Consider the following 21,849-nt stretch of genomic DNA (forward strand, 5'->3'; position numbering starts at 1 on the left):
AGTTTGTTACTATTACTTTCTTCATGACTTATACATGTTCCTATGACTATGAGATTATGCAACTCCCGTTTACCAGAGGAACACTTTGTGTGCTACCAAACGTCACAACGTAACTGGGTGATTATAAAGGTGCTCTACAGGTGTCTCCGAAGGTACTTGTTGGGTTGGCGTATTTCGAGATTATGATTTGTCACTCCGATTGTCGGAGAGGTATCTCTGGGCCCACTCGGTAATACACATCACTTAAGCCTTGCAAGCATTGCAACTAATGAGTTAGTTGCGGGATGATGTGTTACGGAACGAGTAAAGAGACTTGCCGGTAACGAGATTGAACTAGGTATTGAGATACCGACGATCGAATCTCGGGCAAGTAACATACCGATGACAAAGGGAACAACGTATGTTGTTATGCGGTTCGACCGATAAAGATCTTCGTAGAATATGTAGGAGCCAATATGGGCATCCAGGTTCCACTATTGGTTATTGACCAGAGAAATGTCTCGGTCATGTCTACATAGTTCTCGAACCCGTAGGGTCCGCACGCTTAACGTTCGTTGACGATATAGTATTTATGAGTTATGTATGTTGGTAACCGAATGTTGTTCGGAGTTCCGGATAAGATCACGGACATGACGAGGAACTCCGGAATGGTCCGGAGATAAAGTTTGATATATGGGATAATAGTGTTTAGTCTTCGGAAGGGTTCCGTAATTCACCGGAAGGGGTTCCGAATGTTCCCCGAAATGTTTGGGTACGAGAACACTTTATTTGGGCCAAAGGGGAAAGCCCACAAGGTTTTTGGAAAGCGCAAAAGGAAGTTTTGCGGAGTCCAGAGGCGAGACGCCAGGGTCCCTGGCGTCTGGGTCTAGACGTCGGGAACCCTAGCGTCTGGCCTTGGAGTCCGAGAAGGACTCTTGCCTTTCGGGTGAAACCGACTTTGTGGAGGCTTTTACTCCAAGTTTCGACACCAAGGCTCAACATATAAATAGAGGGGTAGGGCTAGCACCCAAGACACATCAAGAAACACCAAGCCGTGTGCCGGCTACCCCGTCCCCTCTAGTTTATCCTTCGTCATAGTTTTCGTAGTGCTTAGGCGAAGCCCTGTGGAGATTGTTCTTCACCAACACCGTCACCACGCCGTCGTGCTGCCGGAACTCATCTACTACTTCGCCCCTCTTGCTGGATCGAGAAGGTGAGGACGTCATCGAGCTGAACGTGTGCTGAACGCGGAGGTGCCGTACGTTCGGTACTTGACCGGGACGGATCGTGAAGGTGTACAACTACATCAACCGCGTTGATAAACGCTTCCGCTTACGGTCTACGAGGGTACGTAGACAACACTCTCCCCTCTCATTGCTATGCATCACCATGATCCTGCGTGTGCGTAGGAATTTTTTTGAAATTACTATGTTCCCCAATAGGGGGGATCCTACTCCCGGTGGGAGTAGGACTCCCTAGGGAGCGCCATAGAGAGGGTCGGCCCCTCCCCTCCTCCACTCCTTTATATATGGGGAGGGGGGCACCCCATGAACATACAAGTTGATCATTGATCTCTTAGTCGTGTGTGGTGCCCCCTCCACCATAATCCACCTCGGTCATATCATAGCGGTGCTTAGGCGAAGCCCTGTTCCGATAGCATCATCATCACTGTCATCACGCCGTCGTGCTGACGAAGCTCTCCCTCGACACTCTACTGGATCGTGAGTTCATGGGACGTCACCGAGCCGAACGTATGCAGATCGCGGAGGTGTCGTACCTTCGGTGCTAGGATCGATCGATCGTGAAGACGTACGACTACATCAACCGCGTTGTCATAACGCTTCCGCTTACGGTCTACGAGGGTACGTAGACAACACTCTTCCCTCTCGTTGCTATGCATCACCATGATCTTACGTGTGCGTAGGATTTTTTTTTTGAAATTACTGCGTTCCCCAACAAGTCCCGCCGAGTTTGCTTGACCAACTCTTTGTTTTGCTTATTACCAAAATCGGTCACACCGAGTTTGTGTAATCGGTCAAACCGATTTGAGGTTTTACCTAACCCTAGCACATCGGTCCCACCGAGTTGATCATATCGGTCCCACCTAAATCCTAACGTTCACATTACTAAATCGGTCTGACCGAGTTTCATAATTTGGTCCCACCGAGTTTGGTAAATTGTGTGTAACGGCTAGATTTTGTGTGGAGGCTATATATACCCCTCCACCCATCCTCCATTCGTGGAGAAAGCCATCAGAACGTGCCTACACTTCTACCATTCATTTTCTGAGAGAGAACCACCTACTCATGTGTTGAGACCAAGATATTCCAATCCAACCACAACAATCTTGATCTCTAGCCTTCCCCAAGTTGCTTTCCACTCAAATCATCTTTCCACCAAATCCAAATCTGTGAGAGAGTTGAGTGTTGGGGAGACTATTATTTGAAGCACAAGAGCAAGGAGTTCATCATCAACACACCATCTATTATCTTTTGAAGAGTGATGTCTCCTAGATTGGTTAGGTGTCACTTGGGAGCCTCCCTCAAGATTGTGGAGTTGAACTAAGGAGTTTGTAAGGGCAAGGAAATCGCTTACTTCGTGAAGATCTACCCAAGTGAGGCAAGTCCTTCGTGGACGATGACCATAGTGGGATAGACAAGGTTACTTCTTCGTGGACCCTTCGTGGGTGGAGCCCTCTGTGGACTCGCGCAACCGTTACCCTTCGTGGGTTGAAGTCTCCACCAACGTGGATGTATGATAGCATCACCTATCGGAACCACGCCAAAAATCTCCGTGTCTCCAATTGCGTTTGCACACTCCAATTCCATCCCTTTACCTTCTTACAAATTGCATGCTTTACTTTCCGCTGCTCATATACTCTTGCCATGCTTGCTTGAAATGTATCGTGAGTGTTTAAACTTGTGCTAAAACTCCACCTTAACTTAAAGAAATTAAAAATTGCTACTTTTCTTTGTTGAGTGTCTAATCACCCCTCCTTTAGACACCTCTTCTCGATCCTACAGCGATGCAGCAAGGAATGTTGTGACGCGTCGTCGATGCTGCAAGGCGGTGCTCTGAGAACGTCGTCGTGCTACAGGGCGGTGTTGTGAAGGCATGTCACGAGAGTAGAGACGCCGCCGTGTGAGCCATGGTGCAAGCGCGATGTCACACGACGAGCGGGTTGCAGTGAGCGATGTGGGTGCTTTGACTACATCGACGATGATGCTTTAACGACGGGGCAACGACTCCCCAAAGGGTGGATGGGCTGACACGAGGCAAACTTCGATGTGAGCAGAAACATGTTGTGTTATGAGGGAAGAGAAGCCGTGGTACGTCCACGAGCAACGCTACAAGGGTGCGGCGTACATAGGGATAGGATTAGCCGACTTGAGCATGTCACATCAAACGACCGAGGAGGTTACTCGTATTTCCTCTCGTATAGCCGGCTGACGCCTAATAAGGTTCATGTTCTTGGTCAGATTAGATTTAAAAAAACATTGACAACAACAACATGGTACTTATGGTGGGAGAGAAGAGGTCTAGGAAAAGTAAGTTCAATCACCAAGCCAAATCTACACTTCAACTGGTCTCTAGCAACAAGATTGCACATTCACTAAAGGCTATTAAGATATATGTTAAACTTAATGTTGATGTAGTTCATACAATACTGAAAGATAATATAGGTGATTTCCCAGCGGCAGCAAATGAGAAACTTGATATTTGTGTGGATACAGTTTATAACGGGAATTATGACGTTGTGATTTGGTTTGAATCTAGTCCAGACAGTTGGCAGTAACCAAACGATGATCAACTCTGATAATATTGGTCTTGCAACAATTGTCTTCGAGGACTGTTATCAATTATCACATGTCACAACCCACTTTTTCCATGTAATATACTCCCTCCGTTTCTAAATATATTTCTTTCTAGAGATTTCAACAAATGACTACATACGAAGCAACATGAGTGAATCTATGCTTTAAAATATGTCTACATACATCCGTATGTTGTAGTATATTTGAAATGTCTAAAAAGATGTATATTTCGGAACGGAGGGAGTATATGAATATTGTTAGAGAATGCATTAGTCCATGAATCAGCTAGTTTGGCTAGATTCTCCAATGCTGGAACTTGGTTAGATAAAACATGCACCGCCGTCACGCTCGCAGGCTACTGCGCCCGTGCTCTGTTACCATGGCTGCTCGGGCGCTCAGTGAAAACCAAGGTCGGGGGCTCGGGACCTCCGTAAAAAGGAGCTACTGATAATAACTAACCAGGGGATTCAGTTAAGTATACTTAGGTGTTCTTCCCAATTTCAAGAAGAAAAAAAGTGTTCTTGCCACTCTCGCTCTGCTCGGACGCGCGCCGCCATGGACAGTTCCTCCCTGCTCTTCCCTCGCTTCCAATCTCGTCGCGTTAATCACCTTCCAGTTCCACCAACGCGAGAAATCTCATTTTTCCAGACACAGAATTCCAGTTCTCTAGTTTCGATGCGAATTACCCAGCGCCATCCCTTCCCCAGTTCTCCAGCCTCGTCAGAGTAGCCGATGGAGATAGATCTGAACCGGGACGCCCGCGACGGCGACGCGGAGAGGGTCGCCGCCCCGCAGAGTAACCGCGCCGTCGGAGTGGAGGTCGTCGCCCAGGAGGGCAACGGCGATGGTGGCATGGTGGCCGCTGCGGAGGGCGTCGGCGCTGCCCCGGAGACGGTCGGCGTCGGCGCCTCGGAGGGCGTCGCCCCGGAGAAGAACGGCGTCGGCTCCGGTGGCGAGAAGGAGGTCGCCTCGGAGGGGAGCGGCGCCGGCGCCGAGGTGGGCGCTGCCGTCGAGACGAACGGCGTCGCAGTTGACGTCTGGATCTGCCACCAGGTGAGAGCTCCCCTCCTCCCTTTCCCTTTTTTTTGAGCGAATTCGCGAGACGCCAGGCGACTCACGAGGCGATCCCCAATCGCAAACCCTAGCTACACCCTTCGACCCTCGACTCACTCCTCGCCGCCGCCGCCGCCCTATTGTTCCTCTGGTTGCCTCGTGGTGGTCCATGGGCCATGGCGACGGCATGTGTGGGATAGGCGCTTCTCGGCAGGGCTGCAGTGGCGGCGGGTGGCTCCTCCACCGGTGGTGGGAGTAGCCGGCGTGCATGGCACCCCGCGCCCACTGAAGGTGGTGGGCGTTGGCGTTCCAGCTGTGGGCTGCTGGCAATGCAACTCTGATGTGGCCGTACGCAGTTCTGCTGGCTGCTCCTGCCATGGCGGCACCTGCGCCACATGCCAGCTCAGGGGGCGTGGTTTTGACATGCTGCCGACGGGTGCCTTGGTGAGGCTAGGGGTCTGAATGGAAGTGGTTAGCATGGGAGCTCCAGAGGATGAACGCCGTGCCTTTCAGGGTTGGCGACGCTGATGTCTGAGGGCTTCATCTTCCTCCTTAGAGGCGTTGTCGTGGAGTTTCAGCATCTCTTCCACCCTGGGGTTTCGTGTTCTGGGTAAAAACCTCAGATTTGGCTTGCTGGATCGGGCGCCGCCGCCGTCCATATCCTCCTTGGAGGTGTCGTCTTGGAGCCTTGACTCTCTGGTTCAGGACTGGATGGATCTCGGTGTTGGGTGCAGCTTTAGGAGGCAGGCCTGTGGGTTCTGCCGCAGACTTGGGCATTTTGGCTGCAGGTCTAGTTGGGCATGTAAGGTTTCGCCTGGTTTGCGGTGTCCTGGACATGGGCATTTCGGCTGCAGGTCTGTCCTGGCGGCCTAGTTTTGCCCTTTGCAGAACTGGAATCTCTGTCCCGGTAATTAAGGTTTCGTCTGGTTTCAGTGTCCTGGACATGGGTATGGAAGGCATCTACGCTTGTGTCGTGTAGTTGATGCATCTGTGTAATGTCCACTTAGCAGTGTCGTTTGTCGTTCAGTTAATGCATCTGTGTAATGTCCATTTAGCAGTGGCATGTGTAAATTACTCTTTCTATCAATGCACCGAGACGCAAAGCTTTTGCGCTTTGTTGAGAAAAGAAAGCAAATTCGGGAGGGGAGGCCCCTACCTTGATTTTCGTTAAAACGCTGAGCCAAAAACTTGGATGGCATCTAAAAGATTTACAAACACCAAATCAAAGAACCGCACAGATCGAACAGGAGGGAGGAAAAACAGGGGGGAGACAACTGAAAATCCTTTATGCCATGGATCTGATTTTGTTAAGACAAGATGCGTTTCACACAACTTCCTGACCGAGAGATCTATGATATCTTTAATGTAATCCTGCAACTCTAGTGACTGACTTCACTGGACAATTAAGGAGGGAAATTGGTTTGAAGTTACTACGGATTGTTGTCATTATCTTTTTTTCTTAACAAAATCATGTAAGATCTGTTTATCCTTTCTGGTTGTCCACCCAAATTATATGCCAGAAATCCTGAAAGAAAGCAGAACTGGATCCATCCGGACCTAGCTCATGCTCCCTTTCGCTTCTGCTCAACTAGTAAGCGTGCACGTGCAAATGCACGTCTCGACTAATATTACAAACATATGTGAAAATTAACTTGCAGAGAAAGATGTTTTGATCCACTAAAAAATATTGCAAATCAAGAAAGTATGTATATGGCCGGTTCAATTTAGTTGGTTCAAATTAGTGTAATTTCACACATAGCACTGCTTTATTGCGGGCCTTTGTTGCGATCGTACGAAGATAAACCACACCTCAGTAAATATGGTGCCGCATAGAGCCATAGTTAACATCCGGACCTAGCTCCTGCTCCCTTTCGCTTCTGCTCAATGTATCTTCGTTTCATCTCTTCTGTGTTGCTATTCCTCAGTGCCGTCAGAGAAAAACAGGGCTCACGGCAGCTTGCAGAGGGTCCAAGAAGAACGGCAAGTGCACTCTCAGATATTGCAAGAATTGCATACGTAACAGGTTCAATATGTCCTCTCTGCTTTTTCTTAGAGGCTGTGGTAGGCAATCTTGAATGGGTCTGTTGATGTTCTCTTTATTTAACAGGTACCCTTTGATTGCGGATGAGGTGTTGAAGGAGGAAGCCTGGGAATGCCCCAAGTGCAGGAATGACTGCAACTGCAGCAAGTGCAAGTGAGCAATCTGAAGCTGGTGCTTGTCATGAGGGATTATAGGTTTTTGTTATTGTTTTTATATACTCGTTATCTGGTTTTGTTTGGCAGAAAGAGGAGAGGGGAGGAGCCAGCAGGACCAATGGTCCATTCTGTCAAGAGACCGAAGGGCGACCTGCGGAGAATTGAGAGCACCGATGCTCTCAAGGATGAAATAGTCATACCCAGAGGTACTCTTGTCAAGAGACCGAAGGGCAACCTGCGGAGAATTGAGAGCACCGATGCTCTCAAGGATGAAATAGTCATACCCAGAGGTACTCTTGTCAAGAGACCGAAGGGCAACCTGCGGAGAATTGAGAGCACCGATGCTCTCAAGGATGAAATAGTCATACCCAGAGGTACTCTTGTGACTTGCGTTGCTGGTGTAGAGATGCAGCCTGAAGATGTTGGTGCCGCCATTCAATTTTTGGAGTTTTGTCGCTCATTTGGCGAGGTAGTTATGGAAAGCAAATAGTATTTTTTAATCATATGTTAGTTACACTTCTGCGATAAAATCTCCTTAGTACTCCCTCCGTCCCATAATATAAGAACGTTTCTGACACTACACTAGTGTCAAAAACGTTCTTATATTACGGGACGGAAGGAGTATCACATATGACATATGCATCTACATTTCTGACAACTTGACCAGCGCAATATGTCGTGCAAATCATTGCTGAGACTAGGATGTCTTAAGGGCTTCACAATATTTGTGATAGTGATGCATGTCTATGCAAGTGCCCACTTGGTATATCTCTAATGATCTGTATGCTTGATTTCATTGCTGAGACTAGGATGTCTTAAGGGCTTCACAATATTTGTGATAGTGATGCATGTCTATGCAAGTGCCCACTTGGTATATCTCTAATGATCTGTATGCTTGATTTCATCTACCTCCAGAAAGTGTCATAATTATTTTAAATCCGTCTTCTATCTCTAACAAGCACCATGGAACAATTTTGAGTGTACAGCAATTAGAAATTATTTTGTGTTGCATTGTTTGATGCATGGACTCCTCATTTGTCATTTCTAAATCCTGTTTGCAGTAGCTAAGTGAGGTTGTCTGAGATTGTTGCTGAGCTCATAAATTCTGCTGTTGGTGAGGTCTAGAATCTTAATCCTGTTCTTGTTACTTCTGTCTTGTTAACACAAAACAGATCATCAACTTGAGAGGCATATTCTTTATGATATGTCAATTTGTAATAATCTAAAGAAAGTTTATTTGCATTGTATTTATAATCTGTCATCAAACTTGGTTTTTGTTTCGATAGTTGGAATTCTTACCAGTTCTTAGCTACCTGCTTGCTTTTAGAGACCTTTTGTTCCGTATTATAAATAGAATAATGTACAAAATGATTTAAGCAGATCTTCCAAATAAGGAAGGGCCAATCAGAAAAAATTGTCAAAGACATAACTGGAGATCGTCAACTCCGAGAGGTGTCTTCAGTTGTTGCTGAGCTTCACACAAACCTGTTATCTGTCATAGAAAATGGCAATTACAAGTAAGTATACTTCAAATTGTATCTCCTTCTAGTTTTGCGCATGTAGTTGAAAAATGACTAAATGAGGTTTTTCCTTCCTTAAGGCCTTTGAAATATCCAAAACATGGGGATACATGGATAAGAAAACTCAGCAAATATATCACTGACTCGACATTACATGCAAAAGATTTCATCCTTGACTGCTTAAGCCATGGGCTATCTGGATATAAAAATTTGAGCCCTTCTCATAAGCTGGATGTGCTGAATTCTCTGTGTGACGAGGCATTATCATCTGAGTAAGTACAGGCTATCATATGTGTTGAAGAAGTTCACTTAACTACTGTCATATTAATTATCTTGTATCATTTTCAGAAAGTTGAGGACTAGGATTGAAGCTAGAGAGGGTGTGGCCAGACAAAAGATCCGTGCTGCAACCGAGAAGGTATTTCGTTGAGAAGTTCCTTTTTTTTTGTGTTCAAGTGTCAAGTCACTTGGTTGACATTAGTGATCAGCAGTTTTCTTTTGTTTCATAGGAAAAGGAGCTAAAAGAAAGACAGAATGACATGGCTAAAACAATGGGAGGAGAAATCACTGGCAATGAAGAAGCTAATAATATCTTTTGTCAAATAAAAGAGGCAAAAGAAGTCAAGCAGGCAGCCATGAAGGGTATGTGGCAGTATGGTTAAATTTGTTTAGTATTGTGCATTTGTTCAGTTCACAGTATGTCTGATATCTTTCAATCACGTTTAATATATCATTTCACATCAAATACAGTATACCTTTTAATATGTATATATGTATTTTTCTGGAAAGTACCTTTGTAATATAACTACATTATTAGGTTTTATATTACTCCCTCCAGTCGACAAAAACATGATGGTCTGGGCATATTTTTGGTCTAACTTCTAAAACGTTAACCACCAATAAGGCAATATCTTCTAAAATATTTTGATTGGGTGAGTGAGAACCATATGTGTAGATTTGTCTAAAAAATACTTGCACATTATAATGATTTTATTAACTTTTAAACATTATACCATAATAGAAACTGATGGTCAAAGTACTATTCTTGGAGATTGTGCAACATACTATCTTCTCAAAGACGCGAGGGAGTAGTAGAAACAAATGATCAAAGTTAAGACCGGAGGGAATATGTAACTTCCACTGACGTCAAATTGTCTGCCCCTCCACCATACATGCATACTGAGAGCTCCTTTGATTCAAAGGAATTCTATAGGATTTTTGGAGGATTGAACTCCTTTGGAATTTTTCCTACATTTGTCCTTTGATTCAAAGGATTGAATCCCATAGGAATCTTTCCTATGAAATCTTTTGTACTACATTTCATAGGAAATCTAACATCCACTCCAACCTGTTTTTTGCAATTCCTCTGCTTTTCCCATGAAATCAAACACTCCTTGCTAATCCTGTAGGATTGAAATGGGCATGACACTCCAATCCTTTACTTTTCTTATTCCTGCGTTTTCAAAATCCTGTTAATCAAAGAGGCCCTGGCCATTTTTGTAAACATACTGTTTGTATAGTGCAACCCAACTCTTTCATGCATGTGGACATAACCATCCAAGATAAGGTAGCCCTAAGAAAAGGAAACATATGATAATACGTTGATTACCTTAATTCATATGTGCTCTGCTCCCTGATTTTGTAAAATAAGATGGAACTTGACCATTGTTTTAGAGTCAGAGTCAATCAAGATTGATGTCTGTTGGTGGTAGGAACCGGATCCCTACCAGGGCGTGGTCTCAGGTTGTAGGGGTGGAAGGAGGGATGGCGTGGAGGAAGGCGTGGTCACCGGCGCCGGGGCGCCGTCGTTGCCTGCGTGCAAGAGAGAGAGAGAGCAGGGGCGGCGGCTAGGGTTAGGTCTCCCCCTAAGGAAGCCGAGCAAATATGATTGCTTCTTGCTTAATCCCAAAACGGGTCCTTACACGAGTTTATGTAATCCTCCTAATAAGATAATTGGGCTAAGCACCTAATAACGATAAGATAAACTGGGCCACAACTAACTGGGCTAAGCCCCTAATATGCCGGTCATAACATCTCTCCCCGCCTGCACAAACAGCTCGTCCTCGAGGTGGAAGGCGGGGAAGATCAACGGTCGCCAAACACCTCTGCGTCAACTGGGGCAGGTTGGTCGCTGAGCCCGGCGGCAGCGGGGTCCTCCTCAATGTAGCATGCAGCCTCCAGGTAGAAGAGTCGTGGGCAGACGTGGCCCGGTACGTAGGGCTCGTCGCAGTTGAAGCACAACCCTTGGCGGCGACGCTCGAGTTGCTCGGCCGGGGTGAGCCGGCGGAACGGGCGTGCCGCAGCTGCGGCGAGGGGTGCCGCGGAAGCTTGGGCAGGCTGACCCTGCGCGGGAACTTTCGGCCAGGGTGGCGGCCCAGCGGCTCGGGGCGGTGGCGCCTGCTGGATGGCCACCGCGCGACGCTCGAACGCGAGGGCGTAGTACATGGTCGTCTGGAGGTCCTGTGGCCCGCGCATCTCCACGTCCACGCGGATGTGATCCGGTAGGCCGCCGACGAAGAGCTCAGCCCGCTGACGAGCCGAAACGCTCGGGGTGTGGCACGCCAGTGCCTGGAAGCGGTCGGCGAAGTCTTGCACGGAGGTGAGGAACGGAAGACGCCCAAGCTCCGCCAGACGGCTCCCGCGTATAGGCGGACCGAAGCGCAAGAGGCACAAATCGTGGAAGCGCTCCCATGGTGGCATGTCGCCCTCGTCCTGTTCGAGGGCGTAGTACCACGTCCGCGCGGCTCCTCGGAGATGATACGAGGAGATCCAAGTGCGGTCGGACGCGAGCGTGCGCTGTCCCTTGAAAAATTGGTCGCATTGGTTGAGCCAATTCAGGGGGTTGACGGTGCCGTCGTAGGTCGCGAACTCCAGCTTGGAGAATCTCGGCGGCGTCTGGACGTGGACGACGGGCGGGTGCGCCTCGTCAGCACGGAGCAGCGAGGATGACGGGGCCGAGTAGGTGGGCATCAGGGTGCTGCCCTGGAACAGGGCCTGTCGACGCCGGCGAAGGGCTCGGCGGAGCCGAGGACCCGCCAAACTGCATGGCCGGGTGCGTCGCCGGCGGGGGCAGCACGTGCGGCCCGACCGAGGCCGTCGTGTAGACCGGCTCAAGGGATCCAGTGAGCTAGGCCGGTAACGGAGACGACGACGGGGGAAACCGGACCTGGTGGATGGGCACCCTCGGGCCCGTCGTTGGGATGCCCAGGGCCGCGGTCGCCGGTGGCAGCGGTTGCAGCTGTTACCCCTGTTGCATGGCGGAGGCGCCGGGGTTCGTTGCTGGTGGCGGCTGCCACGGCAGCTGCTGCATGGTGGCGGCGACGGGGGTCGCCGAGGATGGCGGCTGCTGCGGCGGCGGGGCGGTGGCGAAGGGCACATGCGGCTACGGCCCATAGGATCTCGCAAGGAACGTGTAGATGCCCGTGACCGCCTGGGTGAGATCCTGGATTGCAGCCGTCATCTCCTCCAGGGTGAAGACGACGGGGACGGGCGCGGCGGAGGTGACCGGCACTGGCAAGAGCGGGGCGCTGGCCGTGGTGGCCATCAGGACGGTCGGCAGCGGGTGGGCGGCGGCGAGGACGTGACCGCACCGAAGCTATTTGATACCAAATTGGTAGGAACCGGATCCCTACCAAGGCGTGGTCTCAGGTTGTAGGGGTGGAAGGAGGGATGGCGTGGAGTAAGGCGTGGTCACTGGCGCTGGGGCGCCGTCGTTGCGTGCGTCCGAGAGAGAGAGAGAGAGAGAGAGAGAGAGAGAGAGAGAGAGAGAGAGCAGGGGCGGCGGCTAGGGTTAGGTCTCCCGGCTTCCTAAGGAAGCCGAGCAAATATGATTGCTTCTTGCTTAATCCCAAAACGGGTCCTTACACGAGTTTATATAATCCTCCTAATAAGATAATTGGGCTAAGCCCCTAATAACGATAAGATAAACCGGGCCACAACTAACTGGGCTAAGCCCCTAATATGCCGGTCATAACAGTTGGCAAACTTATTTGTGCATCCACCATACTGCTTTGTGTTCACCCTTCTACATACACATCTTCCCACTTTGTTTTCTAGTTTGATACCGTCAGGCCCATTGGTGTTTATCCTGCCAAAATAGAAGCAATTGTGACAAGGATGGACATCGCCGATAATGGAAATATGTATGTCACACAATGTTCTTCCTGTGACACCAATCTACCACCTATTTTGATGTCGACGGCCTTGCCATTTTCACCATCGGGCTGCTTCTGCTTCCCACTTTGTTTTCTAGTTTGATACCATCAGGCCCATTGGTGTTTATCCTGCCAAAATAGAAGCAACTGTGACAAGGATGGACATCACCGATAATGGAAATATGTATGTCACACAATGTTCTTCCTGTGACACCAATCTACCACCTATTTTGATGTCGACGGCCTTGCCATTTTCACCATCGGGCTGCTTCTGTTGTTAGCGTAGCCATGGCTAGCACAACTTGTATTACCAATTGATCAACATACCAAGTCAAAGGCCCCTCATGTTAGGAACTTTTTCCTCATAGGATCGCTCCCCCACCCTCCAAAGTCCATTTTTCTTCGATTTTTAGGTATGAAACCCTAATCTTAAAGATGAGATTTTCCCTAATATAATGCTCCTATTACTCTTGACGACATCCATATTTTGATGGTCTCACCTAAACTGTCTAGGCGCTTGCCTAACTAAAATACCTAGGATGATGGCCCTTGGCGTCTGATATGGCCTTGGGGGTGCTATCTCAATGCCAAGGTGATGCCATGATAACCCCTCCCTGGAGTGTAGTAAACTGTTACAGACAGTTCTTGCAACGTTGTGAAATAGGTAGAACAGAAGATTCAACAAGCCTTGTAAAAGTAAGACGTGATGGCAACAATGGTCCTACCAGCATAGCAATTAGACTGTCATAAGGGCATGACGCCATGGCCTTACTTTCACGAATCATAAGCGACATGTTGGGTCAGGTAGTAAGTTTGCTCTAGACTACCAGTATGAAGGAATTTCAGGAGTATTACGTTGCTTCGCTTTCGGAAAGCGGGAAAAATAACCCTAGGGCTTTGATGCCATGTTGGGAATATGCAATTAGAACCCTAGGGCTTTGATGCCATGTTGGGAATATGCAAATTGCATTTCCATGAGGCAAGTACATGTGTGGTAAATATGTAGAAAACCCCTTATACAATGGGGACATCACATGGCTATATATAACTCTAACAAGTTTGAAGGTGATTATGGGCTGGTTGAGGTTTAGAGCAAACACTCCTAAAGCCAGGTCTAGATAATAATATTGATTAAGTCTTCATACCCTGTCCTATTTAAAGGGGTGGAAATGAGTTTAAAATGCTAAGTGAGAGTTTGATATCACAATATGTTTTCTTTGATATGATGAAAATTCCATTTGTGACAAGTGTTTGAACAAGTGATGGCGACACTAATGACTTCCCGATTAAAATAGGACTGCGCCAGGGGTCAGCTTTGAGCCCTTATCTTTTTTGCTTTGCTAATGGATGAGGTCACAAAAGATATACAAGGAGATATCCCATGGTGTATGCTCTTTGCGGATGATGTGGTGCTAGTGGACGAGATAGTCAGACGGGGGTCAATAGGAAGTTAGAGCTATGGAGACAAACCTTGGAATCGAAAGGTTTTAGGCTTACTAGAACTACAACCGAGTACATGAGGTGTGGTTTCAGTACTACTAGGCACGAGGAGGAGGAGGTTAGCCTTGATGGCAGGTGGTGCCTCAGAAGGACACCTTTCAATATTTGGGGTCAATGCTGCAAAAGGATGGGGATATTGATGAAGATGTGAACCATCGAATCAAAGCCAGATGGATGAAGCGGCGCCAAGCTTCTGGCATTCTCTGTGACAAGAGAGTGCCACAAAAGCTATAAGGCAAGTTCTATAGGACGGCGATTCGACCCCAATGTTGTATGGCACTGAGTGTTGGTCGACTAAAAGGCGACATGTTCAACAGTTAGGTGTGGTGGACATGCGCATGTTGAGATGGATGTGTGGCCACACGAGGAAGGACAGAGTCTGGAATGATGATATAAGAGATAGTTGGGGTAGCACCAATTGAAGAGAAGTTTGTCCAACATCGTCTGAGATGGTTTGGGCATATTCGGCGAGGCCTCCAGAAGCTCCGGTGCATAGTGGACGGCTAAAGCGTGCTGATAATGTCGAGAGGTCAGGGTAGACCGAACTTGACATGGGAGGAGTCCTTAAAGAGAGATCTGAAGGACTGAAGTACCACCAAAGAACTAGCCATGGACGCGGGTGCGTGGAAGCTTGCTATCCATGTGCCGGAACCATGAGTTGGTCGCGAGATCTCATAGGTTTCACCTCTAGCCTACCCCAACTTGTTTGGGACTGAAGGCTTTGTTGTTGTTGTTGTTGATGATGATGAAAATTCCATCTTAACTCCAAATAAATAAGTTGGAACAGAAGCAATCATGATTCATGAGGCACCCCTTTACTTTGAACATCACATAATCTTTCATTGACAACTTTTAGTTATGCAGCAGAAGCGCAGTTCGAGTGTCAGTTTTCCTTTTCAATTTGATGTATCCTCCATTTGCAATTTTTGGTTTACTTTTATTTTCAATATTTTGCATAGTGTGTAGTCTAGACTGGCCGGGTAGTTACTTTTCAGAATGTGAAAGTAAAAATGCTTAATTTAGTTTCTTAACATTTCAAGCATACTGAGCCTAATTAAGTTGGGAGGTTTAATAAGATGGGAGGTGTGGTTGTACACCCCCACCACTGAGTCTCTTCTGACATGTGTATTCTTGTCCTTCTGTTTTATTATGTGATGTGTAAAATGTCTATGCTTTTTTTTAGTAAAAAAGGATATTGAGCTAGCCATGCTGTATTAATTTCTTCTTTTACTTCCCAACTATGCAGAATTAGAGGAACTGGGATGTGTCCTTAGGTCCACGCCTGTCATGGTAGACAAAGGAGTAGCATACTGGAAGCTGGATGGCTATTGTAATAACAATACAAACATATTGCGCCAAGGTAAGAAATTATTATGAGATAAGTTTTCATTTTACTCATTTGCAAATATATAGTGATTAGTAATACCATGTTTATGTCAGAATTTGACAAAGAAGCTACAATGAAGAACCAAGACAAGTGGTTCATGTTCAGTGAAGATGAACAGAAAGTAGTTGAAAATCATGTAACTACAAGGTAAGGAGTTAATCTTACCAAATTATTTTTCTGTATCCCTCTTCCCTAAATGCTGTAGAGTTGCTGCTACAGTGGTTTTCTGTCACCAACGTGTTTCTGTTAATTACCCCATCTGAGGGCCTCCTTGATTCACAATTCTCAAAACGCGGGAACAGGAAAAACGTAGGAATAGATTGTCATGTCCTTTTCTATCCTACAGGATTTGGAAGAGTGTTTGATAGCACAGGAAAAACAAAGGAATCTTACAGAGCTTTGAAGATGGAAATTTTCCTCCAAAATGTAGTACAAATGAATCCTATGGAAAAAAATCCTAAGGATTCCAATCCTACGAATCAAACAACCATCATAGAAAAATTCCTAAGGATACAAATCCTATGAAATCCCTTTGTATCAAACGAGCCCTGATATTTTATGCTGTAGACCCATTAACTCTGGTAAAAAGAACTCATATTTGTATGTGTTGCTATGTTTGGGCAATTTAATATGATATAGTACTGTAATTGAAGCATAATGCTATGAAGTAGCATTTTCTGAAAAATGATCATTTTTTTATGCCTTACGGTGTGTTGTCAAAAGACTTTTCTTGGCAGTACATTCTCATATATTCTTGAAAAGCAATAGCTGGCATTCACCATTGTCAGTATTTCTTCTGCATGTCACCTACCTACCTACCTACCACCCTCTTGCTAGTGTGACCCGATGTTTTCATTACCCGCTGTTCAGGCCTTTAGGGACATTTTGGGTTGGGGGTATTCCACCATCTCATGTGGGAACTAACAGATGAAGTAATTTTGATTGGCGATATGATTATTTTATAGAAAGGTTACTGATTTACTTTGAAAGGATTCGCCAAATATGCTTAGGTGACAAATTTACTACCTGCGGTTTTGGGATGCTTGAATTATGAAGTCTGGAGGTCCTAAACAGATTGTTGATACCTTACTTTCATGGATTTGTAGTCTTCTGTTTCATTTTGGAAATCTATAGCCTGAGGCTTTTAGTTCTTTACATTTGCTCTCAAGATATAAATATCTTTGTATATGTTCTGTCAAGCCATGCTCAGTTGCTCATATCTGTGTCTTTTTTTCTTTTCTATAAACACTTCTTCATTCAAGCAAGTTATACTTTGAGCATGATTGGACTTCTAGCTGATGGTGTGTTCAGTCTTTAATTCACTGCGTAGAATTGATGTGTCAATATGCTCAATTTCTTTGGTGTTAACAAATTTCTTATTTATTTTGGGCTGGATATTCTGTTTTCTCGTTTTCTAGTCCGAGAAGTATTGCCAGCTCAGTAAGTTGGCCTTTTTTTATTGATATAGTAGTAAAACTGTTGGCTGACCCAGTATCTTGTTGCAACTGTCTAAAATAGGTCCCAGCGCCCATGGAGAAAGGATAACCGGGTGTGATGATTTACAGATCCCAATCTCCTGCTGTTTTAACTGCTTGATGGTATTCATTTGTCCTTTCTATGCGCCTTTCTTTTTATGGCTTCTAGGATACACCACATTTCCTTTCAAGTAAAATGGAAATAAGTTATTTTACAACCGCATCGTCACTATTTATGTTCTAACAGCAAAGCATATATAAACCACCAGTGTTGACTCTGCTGTGCTTATCAACCTGATGAGTGTTCACTTACAGTTACAGCTCAACTTCACCGGAAACATACGTAAACGATAACATCGGAGATGTACAGAAATTTTCACACGAATCTCCATTGCTTCTTCAAACCTCTTGCCATGCTATAGCAGGAAGAAGCTACTGCGTTGAACAGAATATCACCTGCGGTAGTATTGCTGATATAGTCCCGAAACATAACTTTTAGCTAGTCTACAAAAGTATTTAGGATAAAACTATATTTTATTTGCCACCGTAAAGCGAGTCATCACATGAAACTACATGGTTAAGTATTTATCCTATTAGAGTTTTGTAATGATTGTTTCTCTTAAGTATTAAGCTCAGAGTGGGAGCTGTGAATTATTTTCATCTTCTTTTTATGTTCTGTTTTGGCAGGTGAATGAACTACCCCAGATGACAGTTGCTACAGAACAACCAACATTTCTCGAAGATTGGGTCATAGCATTTGAATACAAATCTTGTGGCATCTTTTTTCTCCCCTATGGGAACACAGCAAGACTTAGTAGCACCTTCTGATGTATTTTTTGGGGATGTTTTGAAAATGAGAGAAAGCTAGAGCATGCAGCTTTGCTGAAATTTATTGTTAGCATTTGAATGTCGTACAGCCAAATTTTCATGCTGTATCGTACTCCTTCTGTAAAGAAATATAAGAGTGTTTAGATCACTATACGCTCTTATATTTCTTTATGGAGGGAGTATTATTGATCGTTTTATAGCAGAAACGGATTATTTCCAGTCTCGAACATGAAAGAGCTTTCTTTGATTATTATTTTTACTATTTTAGAAAAGGCAGGATTCATTGCTTGCTTGTCTGGTTTGTGCCCTGGAGAATAGATATAGCCTCTAGCATGCTATCTGGAGAATAGGGACGGCCACAGTGTGCGCACCGCTGCACTCGAGCAGCTATCTGGATAATAGGAACGGCATTTAGGGGCTGTTTGGTTTGCTACATGAGAGAAATTTGCCTAACCTAAAACAAGCCAGACAATTGCATGCATCTGTTTGGTTGGTGCCTGAGTATAGGGATATCAACCGGGTCCTGTTTAATCCTGTTTAAAATCCACTTATGATATGATAGTTCAAAAAGATTTTTTATTTGTTTGAGGAAAATAAACTATCAAGCTAGCAAAAAATAATTAAGCGAACGCCATTTATTTGCCACTTACATCCCTGCCTGAGCATCATTTCGACCAGCCTGACCCGGACTCCTACGGCAGGTAATTAGCTGGAGCCAGGCCACCAAAATCGAAGGCCTGACTCAGGCAGAAGCAAAGTGTGACACATGCATGTACTCTAGGCCACGGGATACTATTTTAATATTGCTCAGGCTCATGCAAGGCTCAGGGAGTATGCAAGAAAACGCCCTTTTCTGACATCAGTCTAGCCGTTGCATTTCAATCCAATGGCCGGCGTGCTTCAAATTTCCATCAGCCTGAAGGCCACGGGACCCAATAGGTTTCTCAACCTGTATGCAAGAAAACGCCCCTTCCTCGCATCAGTCTAGCCATTGCATTTCAATCCAATGGCCAGCGTGCTTCTAATTTCCATCTTGTTCCTTAAGCCACACAAACCAACGCCGGCCGGACAATGTGCTACCGGCCCTTGAGACCGGCAAAGCTTTCGGGTGCACCTCGAAACCCCAATTGCCGTCTAGGCCATCCCTTAACCCTACACAACTCTTGTTCTTTTCTGGCGACAACAACCCTATCCCGTACTTTAACCAGTCAACCCTTAGCCTTGGACGCCACTGTTGCATTGTTCCCGGCTCAAGTCATTCCGTTCCGGCCTCGCCAACAACCCTTGCTTGGTTGCGCTTGCCACCGTGCCGTCGTTTCTACTCTTGGTGCTAACGTAGAATCGACTAGTGTGAAACAAAAATTCAGTTCAAGCATTATGTAAAGATCAAAAGCATAAAAAAGTGATGGCTCCTACTATAATGTTGACGTCGAAGACCATCAAATTATCAACGTAATTAATAAACGAGAGAACTATGCTAGGAAAAGTTGACACCGGGGACCTAGTAGGTTAACATGGCCGTACACATGCAAGTGTCTCCTTGATTCTTGCATCAGTCATTCTGGCAGCCGTTGGATTCAAATCCAATTGTTGGCGTGCTCCTTCAATCTTCCGTCTTCTTTCTCCAGCCACCCAAACCAGCTCCAGCCAGACCGTCTGCTCCCAACCCTCGTGCGAACGACTGTGCTGCTGTGTGCCCTACCATGAAGCACGTCCCATGCTATCCCTTTAACCCCCATACCACATGTTCTTCTCGTTCGAGTCCTCACTTGCCCAACTTCTTAACACATTCTTTTGGTTTGCTTTTCGAGTCCAACATACCCATGTCAAGTGGATCCAACAGATTTCAACATCTGCTACCGATTTTTGTTTTTTCTTAGAAAATGACCGCTCAATTTTTTAAAAGAAAAATACAGAGCCCGACTTTAATTTTCTTTTAAGAATGCCCAAGTGCAAATCTTTCAAGATGAGAGATGGATTTGGTCCTTGAAGGAAATTTTAGTCTTTTTTAGGTTGGCCCACTAAGCAAATGAACTATAAATTCTTAAAGAAGGTCGTAGTTCCGCTACATATTTGAAGTCTGACATTTGGGACCCACCTTTCGCTAGAAAAGCGTTGGAACCCATGAGGTTGAAGCCAATGCAAGGCATCGACAACATAGCAACAAATGAATCTGCCAAGTCGTTGGATTGATATCCAACTGCTATTCTGCATCTTCAATCTCCCGTCTTCTTCCTTCAATCGCTCAAACGAGTGCGGTCAGGTCGTCTGTTCCCGCCTCCCGTGGCTGATGGCGCTGCAGCGCTCCCCTCGCCGTCCCACTCTACACTAAACCGCCTCTCAGGCCATCCCTCTATTACCTCCACACCTCTTATTGTTCGTTGGTGACAGCAGCCCCACCCCGCACCCAAACCAGTCAACCATCGTCCCCTCGCGTGGGACTACACTGCAGCGTCTTACTCAGCTATGAGTCATTCCCGTTCGAGGCCTCTCCGTTGTCTGCTGCCTTGGTGCACTCGCCGAGGCGCCATCGTCTGGTGTTGTCGACGTAGTCAACAAACATAGTCATTGAAAAAGGACTGTATATGGAGAGGCTGACAATAGGGACCACTAGGTTCAAGATCACATGTAAAATAGGTGCCTCCTTATTTTAAGAAAAAAAAAAGATTCCTCCTAGTTGGATTATGATATCTGTGACCCACTAGGTTGAAGTCTATGTGTGTATTTGCCTAAAAAAAAGTCGATGTGTGTATGGTGTTATATGTCCGGTACCAATCGTGGCGTGCATACTGTTCTCCAATGGTGAGCCGTATTGTCCTAACCACATTGTGTTGGTAACATGCATATAAGACAATGTCGAGTATGCAATAGCGTACACTTGGATAATACAGTACACACACAGAGAGTACACACATGACTAACACACTCAAACTGGTTGAGAGAGATCGAGAGACTACGCATATATACGAGGCTAATTCAATAATGCTAGATTGGTGCATATATTATTTTTTTTAGAAAAAAAGGATTACCCCAACCTCTGCATCAGAGTGATGCATGCAGCCCCTTTATCGATGCATATATATGGGCCTTTCGGATGCCCTACGGTCGAGGAACTTTGTGCGATCATCCAGTTGGTCCTCTCCGAGCGGTGGAAGCATAGGAACAACATCGTCTTTAACCAAGATGTGCCATCTGTGACGATGGTGCTCACTAGGATAAATCAAGAATTGGGGGAGCGGGGATCACACCAGGCTAGTATCAATGGAGCAGCCTTTCAGATGGAGTTGATACAATGACTGTGTAATAATCATGTAACTCTTGTCTAGATGGAGAGTTGTGTATGGGGTGTGTTCTCGATGTATTCAGCTACACAAAGTAGTTGGCCATCTTCGTCCATTCTTTTATAATACTCCTTCCATTCCCTTATACACGATTATTCCATATTTTCATGTTTAACTTTAATCATTAATTTTACCAACAAAAAGTAAATTAGATGTCATAGAAAGAATTTCGCCGGATGCACATTTTAAAGAACTTTCCGATGATATATTTTTTATGACATATAATTCAGATTTTGTTGATCAAAATTATAGGTCAAAATTTGACACGAGAACAAAGTGGCCTTGTATTAAAAAAAATGAAAGGAGTATATGATACGCGTGCCGCCGGTGGGTACTCCACATGCTTCATTTTACGGGTGAAAATACATGAACATCCATGTGAAAAATTCACAATTTTTTTTTTGCGGGTTACAATTATCGCTGATCCACTTGGTGCGACGATACTACAAGTTGCAAACTGATCCGATCACTGACAAGCAACTGGACTGAACCACCCTGCCAATTCTCGTGTTTCCGCCAAAACCAAAACCAAATCTAAATTTTAATCGTTTGTCTTGAGCCTAGCTTGGCGTCTGGTCCGTGCCCCGAGGGAAGCCACAGG

The 21,849-nt window shown here is 45.8% G+C and overlaps 1 protein-coding gene and 1 pseudogene across 1 annotated transcript; both read left to right on the forward strand.

Annotated features, from left to right (window-relative positions):
• The first annotated feature begins 4,160 nt into the window (after window positions 1–4,160).
• Window positions 4,161–18,157, forward strand: LOC125516109 (uncharacterized). The gene is made up of 12 exons (XM_048681584.2): window positions 4,161–4,847; window positions 6,773–6,870; window positions 6,955–7,041; window positions 7,131–7,512; window positions 8,424–8,560; window positions 8,644–8,835; window positions 8,912–8,981; window positions 9,073–9,205; window positions 15,464–15,577; window positions 15,658–15,751; window positions 17,123–17,202; window positions 17,767–18,157. The coding sequence occupies exons 1-11, from the start codon at window positions 4,527–4,529 to the stop codon at window positions 17,157–17,159; spliced, it is 1,665 nt and encodes a 554-aa protein (XP_048537541.2). The 5' UTR covers window positions 4,161–4,526; the 3' UTR covers window positions 17,160–17,202; window positions 17,767–18,157.
• On the forward strand, window positions 10,595–15,447 carry LOC147964393 (uncharacterized; annotated as a pseudogene).
• Window positions 18,158–21,849: the final 3,692 nt, after the last annotated feature.

Source organism: Triticum urartu, chromosome 6A (genome assembly GCF_056163025.1).
Source record: "Triticum urartu cultivar PI428250 chromosome 6A, HENAU_Tu73, whole genome shotgun sequence".
Taxonomy (NCBI): domain Eukaryota; kingdom Viridiplantae; phylum Streptophyta; class Magnoliopsida; order Poales; family Poaceae; genus Triticum; species Triticum urartu.